The 10,406-nt window shown below is 45.7% G+C and overlaps 1 protein-coding gene across 3 annotated transcripts in view; it reads right to left on the bottom strand.

The window, feature by feature from the left end:
• Nucleotides 1–10,406, bottom strand: part of LOC139568270 (uncharacterized) — a 20,138-nt gene continuing 9,732 nt past the window's right edge. For 2 of the 3 annotated variants that reach the window (XM_071390019.1, XM_071390018.1), the window contains 7 exons: nucleotides 5,919–6,249; nucleotides 5,580–5,728; nucleotides 2,776–2,837; nucleotides 2,462–2,617; nucleotides 2,167–2,249; nucleotides 1,806–1,926; nucleotides 1–1,676 (listed from right to left, as the gene is read on the bottom strand). In XM_071390019.1, the coding sequence (XP_071246120.1) occupies nucleotides 688–1,676; nucleotides 1,806–1,926; nucleotides 2,167–2,249; nucleotides 2,462–2,617; nucleotides 2,776–2,837; nucleotides 5,580–5,728; nucleotides 5,919–6,249 (1,891 nt within the window). In that variant the 3' untranslated portion in view covers nucleotides 1–687. The remainder of the gene's footprint in view (nucleotides 1,677–1,805; nucleotides 1,927–2,166; nucleotides 2,250–2,461; nucleotides 2,618–2,775; nucleotides 2,838–5,579; nucleotides 5,729–5,918; nucleotides 6,250–10,406) is intronic. The other variant, XM_071390020.1, reaches the window with a different exon arrangement.

The following is a 10,406-nucleotide window of genomic DNA, read 5'->3' as shown; positions in this document are numbered from 1 at the left end:
TATTTTCCAGAATCCTTCTTTATTATAAACTGGGTGGTTGAATATTGATTGGCTGACAGCAGTGGTATCGCAGACCGTAGTATATATATTATTTTTTAAACTGGGAAGTCAGTTAAGAACAAATTCTTATTTACAATGACGGCCTAGGAGCAGTGGGTTAACTGCCTTGTTTAGGGGCAGAACGACAGAATTTTACCTTGTCGGCTCGGGGATTCAATCTAGCAACCTTTCGGTTAATGGCCCAACGCTCTAACCACTAGGCTACCACACCCCCTTGTGTGTTATTGCTTAAATAACATTGGTGGACAGTGGACAGTAATGACCAGAAAAAAACATGAATTTAGGTGGGAGATGGTGCTGGTGACTGAAGCTCAAAGGAGGGTTAGGGTACGTTTATCATTAGCTGAGCCATATACAGTCATAGAAACAGACAGCATATTTTTCATATTATCCAGAGTCAATTACCTTCCTACAGAGAGTAAAGTCTACAATCAACGACCCAGTTGAGTAATAGTCAGCATGTTTTTGTATTTATTGAAGAACAGGGATTTAATGTGAAAGGAAAGTTGAAGATTGGTATGATTATGGCATGTTATGACGTTAAAAGTCTGGTTAATGTTTGTATAAAGATGAAAGTACACACAGTTCCGCTCATTGGGTTAGAGCATGGTGCTGGCCACAACAAGGTTAAAGGTTTAAAACCCGCTCGAACCAATTTCTCCTGCTCCTCTTCCTCCTCTCCTCTTCCATCTTCCCCCGCTCCTCTTCCATCTTCCTCCTCTCCTCTTCTATCTTCCTCCTCTCCTCCTGTCTCTCCTCTTCCATCTTCCTCGTCTCCTCTTCCGTCTTCCTCCTCTCCTCCTGTCTCTCCTCTTCCATCTTCCTTCTCTCCTCCTGTCTCTCCTCTTCTATCTTCCTCAACTCCTCCTCTCTCTTCATTTCCTCCTCTCTCCTCACCTCCTCTTCCCGTTTCCTGATCGCCTCCTCTTGTTTCTTCATTTCTTCCTCTTTTTTCTTCCTCTCCTCCTCTCTCTTCCTTTCCTCCTCCTCTTCGATCTTCCTCTGGACCTCCTGGTACATCTCATTGGTGTAGTGTTGTCCTCCATTCCTCGTCACCATCTCATCTATCTTCTTCAGCAGCTCTGGGACTTGGTCAGGGTTGGCGCTACTGTCACTGTCATTGATGACAGAGTAATATCCACCTCCACATTTGCTGATGAGATCCTGGAGGTTAACACTTTCTCCTACAAACTGCTCAACAGATTTTTTTCTCAGCTGGTCTCCTCCAGTGAACAGCACCATGGTGTACTTTGAGGCTTCTTCTCCAAAGTTCTCCTGGATCCACTTCACAGTGTTCTTCTCTTCAGGTGTGAACCTCCCCAGTCTGATCACCAACAGGAACACGTGGGGTCCTGGGACTGACATATAGAAGCACCTTTCTAGTTCACATTTCATTTTCTCTATAGTGACTGATGTGTCAAAGAGTCCTGGCGTGTCAATCACATCAATCTTCCTTCCATTCACCTCTCCACTCTGTTTTTCACACTGAGCAGTCACAGACTCAGGGGAGGAGTCTTCTTTAAACCGCTCCCCACCCAGGATGGTATTTCCTGTTGCGCTCTTCCCTGCTCCAGTCTTCCCCACCAGAACTATCCTCAGATGAGCTAGACCAGTTTCTGTGAATTAAAAAAAAGAACATAGAGGCACCATTATATGCTGAACAAATTATCAAGTAAAGTATTCAAATAATGTAATTTACAGTACATAGTAATGTTGATGATTATAACAACAAAAAATGTACTTACTCTGTCTCTCTCTCTCCTCTTCCTCCTGTCTCCTCATCCTCTCATCCTCCTGTCTCTCTCTCTCCTCTTCCTCCTGTCTCCTCATCCTCTCCTCCTCCTGTCTCCTCATCCTCTCCTCCTCCTGAGAGAGAGAGAGAGAGAGAGTAAAGAGAGAGAGAGAGAGAGAGTAAAGAGAGAGAGAGAGAGAGAGGGAGGGAGGGAGTGAGTGAGTGAGTGAGTGAGTGAGTGAGGGAGGGAGGGAGGGAGGGAGGGAGGGAGAGAAAAGGTGGCACTAAAATGAGGAGTTGTTCAGTTATGTTGCTATAAGTGAATGTTACACATATAGAACGAGAGGTTTGAATCAGAGTGTCTTGTAAAGTACCAGTTTAAGGAGCACTTGATGGACAACGTCGTTTATTGACTGCTTGTGCCTCTCATATGTTCTCTCTGTCACAGTGAGGCAATCTGAATAATAAGCAAAAAGAGTTAACAACCAAATAGTCTCCTGTGACAGACCGCTGACATAAAATGTCCAATCAGTATTTGGTCCTGGGTTCCAATACGAACAACCAAACAACATACCAAGGTATACAAAAAAGGTTAATGATCATGATTAATGACACCTGTTCCTCATCAAGTGACAGGGCAAAGTATAAACAACCTTCCTGTAGTCTCACCCAGGAAATGGGGTCTATTAGAAGGCTGTTGGTCCCAGCAATTCACCATGAGGTCCACCATCTCCCCGAGCCCACCAGCCTGGTCCCTGTCCACTGCCTCAAGAGGGGGCCTGTCGCCCAAGGGGACCCGGAACCTCACCATACTGGACTGGAGATCTACAGGAGAGTGAAATAAGAGAACAAGAAAGTCTAAATAATAGTGAGAAGTGAGGGGTGAGATGGATGAGAGACGGAGAAGAAGACGTGTGTGTTAATGTGTGTGTGTTAATGTGTGTGTTAATGTGTGTGTGCTTAACAGTGACACTACCACTTACGAGGGTTATCTGCATAATAGGGCTCTTTTCCAGTGAAGATGGACCACAGCAGTATGCCGTAACTGAGACAGAGGAAAGAGAGAGAGTTATCGAATGCCCACGGTGCTTTCTGAGTGCTGTCTCTCTGTGTTGTACCTGTAGATGTCAGTGGTGCTTTCTGAGTGCTGTCTCTCTCTCTGTGGTGTACCTGTAGATGTCAGTGGTGCTTTCTGAGTGCTGTCTCTCTCTGTGTTGTACCTGTAGATGTCAGTGGTGCTTTCTGAGTGCTGTCTCTCTCTGTGTGTTGTACCTGTAGATGTCAGTGGTGCTTTCTGAGTGCTGTCTCTCTCTCTGTGTTGTACCTGTAGATGTCAGTGGTCCTTTCTGAGTGCTGTCTCTCTCTGTGTTGTACCTGTAGATGTCAGTGGTGCTTTCTGACTGCTGTCTCTCTCTCTGTGGTGTACCTGTAGATGTCAGTGATGCTTTCTGAGTGCTGTCTCTCTCTCTGTGTTGTACCTGTAGATGTCAGTGGTGCTTTCTGAGTGCTGTCTCTCTCTCTGTGTTGTACCTGTAGATGTCAGTGGTGCTTTCTGAGTGCTGTCTCTCTCTGTGTTGTACCTGTAGATGTCAGTGGTGCTTTCTGAGTGCTGTCTCTCTCTGTGTTGTACCTGTAGATGTCAGTGGTGCTTTCTGAGTGCTGTCTCTCTCTGTGTGTTGTACCTGTAGATGTCAGTGGTGCATTCTGAGTGCTGTCTCTCTCTGTGTTGTACCTGTAGATGTCAGTGGTGCTTTCTGAGTGCTGTCTCTCTCTGTGTTGTACCTGTAGATGTCAGTGGTGCATTCTGAGTGCTGTCTCTCTCTGTGTTGTACCTGTAGATGTCAGTGGTGCTTTCTGAGTGCTGTCTCTCTCTGTGTTGTACCTGTAGATGTCAGTGGTGCTTTCTGAGTGCTGTCTCTCTCTCTGTGTTGTACCTGTAGATGTCAGTGGTGCTTTCTGAGTGCTGTCTCTCTCTGTGTCGTACCTGTAGATGTCAGTGGTGCTTTCTGAGTGCTGTCTCTCTGTGTTGTACCTGTAGATGTCAGTGGTCCTTTCTGAGTGCTGTCTCTCTCTGTGTTGTACCTGTAGATGTCAGTGGTGCTTTCTGAGTGCTGTCTCTCTCTGTGTTGTACCTGTAGATGTCAGTGGTGCTTTCTGAGTGCTGTCTCTCTCTCTGTGTTGTACCTGTAGATGTCAGTGGTGCTTTCTGAGTGCTGTCTCTCTCTCTGGTTGTACCTGTAGATGTCAGTGGTGCTTTCTGAGTGCTGTCTCTCTGTGTGTTGTACCTGTAGATGTCAGTGGTGCTTTCTGAGTGCTGTCTCTCTCTCTGTGTTGTACCTGTAGATGTCAGTGGTGCTTTCTGAGTGCTGTCTCTCTCTGTGTTGTACCTGTAGATGTCAGTGGTGCTTTCTGAGTGCTGTCTCTCTCTCTGTGTTGTACCTGTAGATGTCAGTGGTGCTTTCTGAGTGCTGTCTCTCTCTCTGTGTTGTACCTGTAGATGTCAGTGGTGCTTTCTGAGTGCTGTCTCTCTGTGTGTTGTACCTGTAGATGTCAGTGGTGCTTTCTGAGTGCTGTCTCTCTCTGTGTTGTACCTGTAGATGTCAGTGGTGCTTTCTGAGTGCTGTCTCTCTCTCTGTGTTGTACCTGTAGATGTCAGTGGTGCTTTCTGAGTGCTGTCTCTCTCTCTGGTTGTACCTGTAGATGTCAGTGGTGCTTTCTGAGTGCTGTCTCTCTGTGTGTTGTACCTGTAGATGTCAGTGGTGCTTTCTGAGTGCTGTCTCTCTCTCTGGTTGTACCTGTAGATGTCAGTGGTGATTTCTGAGTGCTGTCTCTCTCTGTGTGTTGTACCTGTAGATATCAGTGGTGCTTTCTGAGTGCTGTCTCTCTCTGTGTTGTACCTGTAGATGTCAGTGGTGCTTTCTGAGTGCTGTCTCTCTCTGTGTGTTGTACCTGTAGATGTCAGTGGTGCATTCTGAGTGCTGTCTCTCTCTGTGTTGTACCTGTAGATGTCAGTGGTCCATTCTGAGTGCTGTCTCTCTCTGTGTTGTACCTGTAGATGTCAGTGGTGCTTTCTGAGTGCTGTCTCTCTCTGTGTTGTACCTGTAGATGTCAGTGGTGCTTTCTGAGTGCTGTCTCTCTCTGTGTTGTACCTGTAGATGTCAGTGGTGCTTTCTGAGTGCTGTCTCTCTGTGTTGTACCTGTAGATGTCAGTGGTGCTTTCTGAGTGCTGTCTCTCTGTGTTGTACCTCTAGATGTCAGTGGTGCTTTCTGAGTGCAGTCTCTCTGTGCTGTACCTCTAGATGTCAGTGGTGCTTTCTGAGTGCTGTCTCTCTCTGTGTTGTACCTGTAGATGTCAGTGGTGCTTTCTGAGTGCTGTCTCCCTCTGTGCTGTACCTGTAGATGTCAGTGGTGCTTTCTGAGTGCTGTCTCTCTCTGTGTTGTACCTGTAGATGTCAGTGGTGCTTTCTGAGTGCTGTCTCTCTGTGTTGTACCTGTAGATGTCAGTGGTGCTTTCTGAGTGCTGTCTCTCTGTGTTGTACCTGTAGATGTCAGTGGTGCTTTCTGAGTGCTGTCTCTCTCTGTGTTGTACCTGTAGATGTCAGTGGTGCTTTCTGAGTGCTGTCTCTCTCTGTGTTGTACCTGTAGATGTCAGTGGTGCTTTCTGAGTGCTGTCTCTCTCTGTGTTGTACCTGTAGATGTCAGTGGTCCTTTCTGAGTGCTGTCTCGCTGTGTGTTGTACCTGTAGATGTCAGTGGTGCTTTCTGAGTGCTCTCTCTCTGTGTTGTACCTGTAGATGTCAGTGGCTCGAGTTGGTTCATATGATGATTCAAAAGCCTCAGGGGGCATGTAGCTTAGAGTGCCTCCTTCTGTCCCAGGCTCCTCTCTGGGCGTCTTCAAAGCACTATGGGAGACTTCAGCAAGGCCAAAATCTGTAAGCTAGAGAGAGAGAGAGAGAGAAAGAGAGTGAGCGTGTGAGAAAGAGAGAGAGAGAGAGAGATGGGCTTCACATAGACTAAAGAGAAATAGTCATGTTCAGTAAATATGTATACTGCCAGTTGGTAGTGATGACTGCACATAGTTCAGACGTATCTCACCACTAGTAGAGACTCAGGATCTTGGGACTTGCCTTTGCATTAAGGTTGTCATCCAGCAGCACGTTATTGGGCTTCAGGTCGCGATGCAGAAGTGGCTGAGGGAGGTTGTGAAGGAAGTTAATTCCCAGAGCGATCTGGTGGGCCAGGCGGAAGGCCAGGGGCCAGGGTGGGGGGCCAGAGAGGCTGGCCTGGAGGGTGGCCAGTGAACCTATCTTCATTAACTCCATCACAATACCCAGCTGGGTGGAGAGGCCTCTACCTGGAGATGGAGGGCACCCCTGGTACACCCCCAGAATCCTCACCACATGGGGGCTCCCTCCCTTCTGCATATTCTTTACCTCCTTAAGCAGGGAAGTGCTAGAGCTGGAATGAGGTGTGTGTGTGGGGAGGGGGGGATAAAGACAGGGATTATAGTCCATGAGCCAGACCAACAAGTTATTGATCACATACTGCACACCCTTTTAGAAAGATTAGAGTCACAGCTATCCATCAGACTAATTTTCGGGAAAAGTTCAGGTCAACATAACTTTAGGTTACATATTAGAATAACCTGTATAAATTGCTTTAAAAAAGAAACATACATTTTAACTTTGTTTGACAAGTGGTACTGAAAGGTCATGAAATTACCTTTCAAATGATATATAACATAACCCACTTTGAAAGGACCAGCTACAACTATTGTTTAAAAATCAGCCATATTATGCCATTGACATTAGAATGTTGGAAGCTTTGCCATAGAATTCCACGAAGAGGGGAAGCTATGTTTTTGGATTGTACACTTTGTTGATAGAGGCACCGCATTTCACACACACGGCTAGAACAGGGTTTAAAAAAAGATTTGTAGATACAGGGCCATCACAGGATTTACACAATAACCCGACAGAAGACTCATTCCGATATGACCGCCAAACAACTCAATGGGGTCTTATTGGATTCATTTTGAATGACCATACCTGTATGAAATATAATTGTAGTACGCCCAATAATGTCTTAAAATGTCCATAGTGATGTAGAACACACAACCACATGACCCAAATATATAAAGATGTCACATTATGATGTCACTTTATGCTGTCACATTAAGATGTCACATTATGATGTCACTTTATGCTGTCACATTAAGATGTCACATTATGATGTCACACTATGACGTCACATTATGATGTCACATTAAGATGTCACATTAAGATGTCACATTAAGATGTCACATTATGATGTCACACTATGACGTCACATTATGATGTCGCATTATGATGTCACATTATCCACAGAATTGTGGTGTCTTAAAAGCTGTACGACGGATATGTACAAGTGAATAGTCATGGATGTGAGCTTATTCAAATGACATACAATGTTATCCTATCAACTGTTTTCATAAAAGGTTAATTAAAGAAAAGAGCAGAAGCTCTGAATGATCCGTTCAGACTCCAGTTCTACCGACCTACAGGTTATGGAAAATGTGCTGCTTTAATATTTCACCAGTCGGTTTCCTCAAGTAGAAAGCCTGCACTTCTATGTAAAAAAAAAACCCAACAACAACAACAACACTTTAGTAAAAGCTACGGTAATGTCCGCAACAACAACAAAAAATATTAAATACTACAGTATACTACAATTAGCAAAAACACCACATTAATTACTATGGTATATACTACATTTTCTTTCACTACAGTGTTTATACTCTTAGAAAAAAAGGTGCTATCTAGAACCCTAAAATGGTGCGGGACCAGTTTACCCCAGTATTTCACTGAGCTACACGGGACCAGTTTACCCCAGTATTACACTGAGCTACACGGGACCAGTTTACCCCAGTATTTCACTGAGCTACACGGGACCAGTTTACCTCAGTATTTCACTGGTCTACACGAGACCAGTTTACCCCAGTATTTCACTGAGCTTCACGGGACCAGTTTACCCCAGTATTTCACTGAGCTACACGGGACCAGTTTACCCCAGTATTTCACTGAGCTACACGGGACCAGTTTACCCTAGTATTTCACTGAGCTACACGGGACCAGTTTACCCCGGTATTTCACTGAGCTACACGGGATCAGTTTACCCCAGTATTACACTGATTTACACGGGACCAGTTTACCCCAGTATTTCACTCAGCTACACGGGACCAGTTTACCCTAGTATTTCACTGAGCTACACGGGACCAGTTTACCCTTGTATTTCACTGAGCTACACGGGACCAGTTTACCCCAGTATTACACTGAGCTACACGGGACCAGTTTACCCCAGTATTTCACTGATCTACACGGGACCAGTTTACCCCAGTATTTCACTGAGCTACACGGGACCAGTTTACCCTAGTATTTCACTGAGCTACACGGGACCAGTTTACCCCAGTATTACACTGAGCTACACAGGACCAGTTTACCCCAGTATTTCACTGAGCTACACGGGACCAGTTTACCCCAGTATTACACTGAGCTACACGGGACCAGTTTACCCTAGTATTTCACTGAGCTACACGGGACCAGTTTACCCCAGTATTACACTGAGCTACACGGGACCAGTTTACCCCAGTATTTCACTGAGCTACACGGGACCAGTTTACCCCAGTATTTCACTGAGCTACACGGGACCAGTTTACCCCAGTATTTCACTGAGCTACACGGGACCAGTTTACCCCAGTATTACACTGAGCTACACGGGACCAGTTTACCTCAGTATTTCACTGATCTACACGGGACCAGTTTACCCCAGTATTTCACTGAGCTACACGGGACCAGTTTACCCCAGTATTTCACTGAGCTACACGGGACCAGTTTACCCCAGTATTTCACTAAGCTACACGGGACCAGTTTACCCTAGTATTTCACTGAGCTACACGGGACCAGTTTACCCCAGTATTACACTGAGCTACACGGGACCAGTTTACCCCAGTATTACACTGAGCTACACGGGACCAGTTTACCCCAGTATTTCATGTGGGTGATCAAATAAAACCACACTGAGATTAAGTCACAATGCATTATAGATTTTAAGTCACACAGCAGGGTGTCAGCGATGTGCACGCCGAGGGATTTTAAGCTTTTCATCCTCTCTACTGTGGCCCTGTCGATGTGGATGACCTCTGTTGTCTCCTGAAGTCTACGATCAGCTCCTTCGTTTTGTTGAAGTTTAGGGAAAGGTTATTTTCCTGGCACCTCTCTGCCAGGACACTCACCTCTTCCCTGTAGGCTGTCCTCATTGGTGGTTATCAGACCTACCACTGTTGTGATGTCAGCAAACTTGATGATTGAGTTGGAGTCATACGTGGCCACACAGTCATGGGTGAACAGGGAGTACAGGAAGGGGCTGAGCATGCACCCTTGTGGGGCCCCCATGTTAAGGATCAGTGTGGCAGAGGTGTTGTTACGTCCTTCCAGGACCCAGTTTCACAGGACGGGGTTTGGACCCAGAGTCCTGAGTTTAGTGATGAGCTTGGAGGGCACTATGGTGTTGAAGGCTGAGCTGTAGTCGATGGACAACATTCTTAGCATAGATTCCGATTGGTCAGACCATCATTGAACAGTCCTTACCACGGGTACTTACGGTTTAAGTTTCTGCCTATAGGAAGGGAGGAGCAAAATGGGATTTGCTGAAGGGAGGGCATGGAAGGGCCTTGTAGCCTTCCTGGAAGGGGGAGTAGTAATAGTCAAGATCCAAGAGTAGCAGAGGAGGTGTTTATAAAACGTTGGCAGCATTTGTCCGATTTCCTTTATTAAAGTCCCCAGATACAATAAATAAGGCCTCAGGATACGCGGTTTCCAGTTTTCACAAAGTCCAGTGTAGTTCATTGAGAGCCGTCGCAGTGGGGTGTGTGTGGGGGGGGGGGGGGGGGGGTACACAGCAGTGACGATGACCGAAGAAGGTTGGGAGGTAATACAGGCGGCGTTTGATGGTGAGGTATTTCAGATCGAGAGAACAAAAGGACTTGACTTCTTGTACGTTACTACGGTGACTTAATCATGAAACAAACACCTCCTCTTCTTTTCCCCCAGAGGGTTCTTTCTTCCTGTCCGTGTGATGGACGGAGAACCCCGCTGGCTGAATGGACGGGGACAGTATATCCGGAGAGAGCGATGATTACGTAAAACAGAATCCCTGATATCTTTCTGTACCCCAGGGGAAAATACTGTACCCTAACCGTAACCTCATTTCTAAGAGTGTAGATTCACCCCTTCCACATATTCTAGACTGACCCTTCAGCCCTGCATCTACAGATGCTTTTTAAACCCTGTTCTAGCTGTGTGTGTGAAATGTGGTGCCTCTATCACCAAAGTTACAATACAAAAACATAGCTTCCTCTCTTCGTGGAATGTCAACGGTACAATTTTCACAATGTTTTAATAGTTGTAGCTGGTATTTTCAAAGTAGGTTATATTACATATAAGTTGAAAGGTAATTTCATGATCTTTTAGAACTACTTGTATGAGGGGTTTTTCTTGGTTAAAGCAATTTATACAGGTCATTCTGATGTGTACCCTAGAGGTCAAAGGTAACATTTCTGTTGACCTGAACATTCCGAA

This window comes from Salvelinus alpinus, chromosome 2, assembly GCF_045679555.1.
Source record: "Salvelinus alpinus chromosome 2, SLU_Salpinus.1, whole genome shotgun sequence".
NCBI lineage: Eukaryota > Metazoa > Chordata > Actinopteri > Salmoniformes > Salmonidae > Salvelinus > Salvelinus alpinus.
This window is presented reverse-complemented; position numbering and strand designations above follow the sequence as displayed.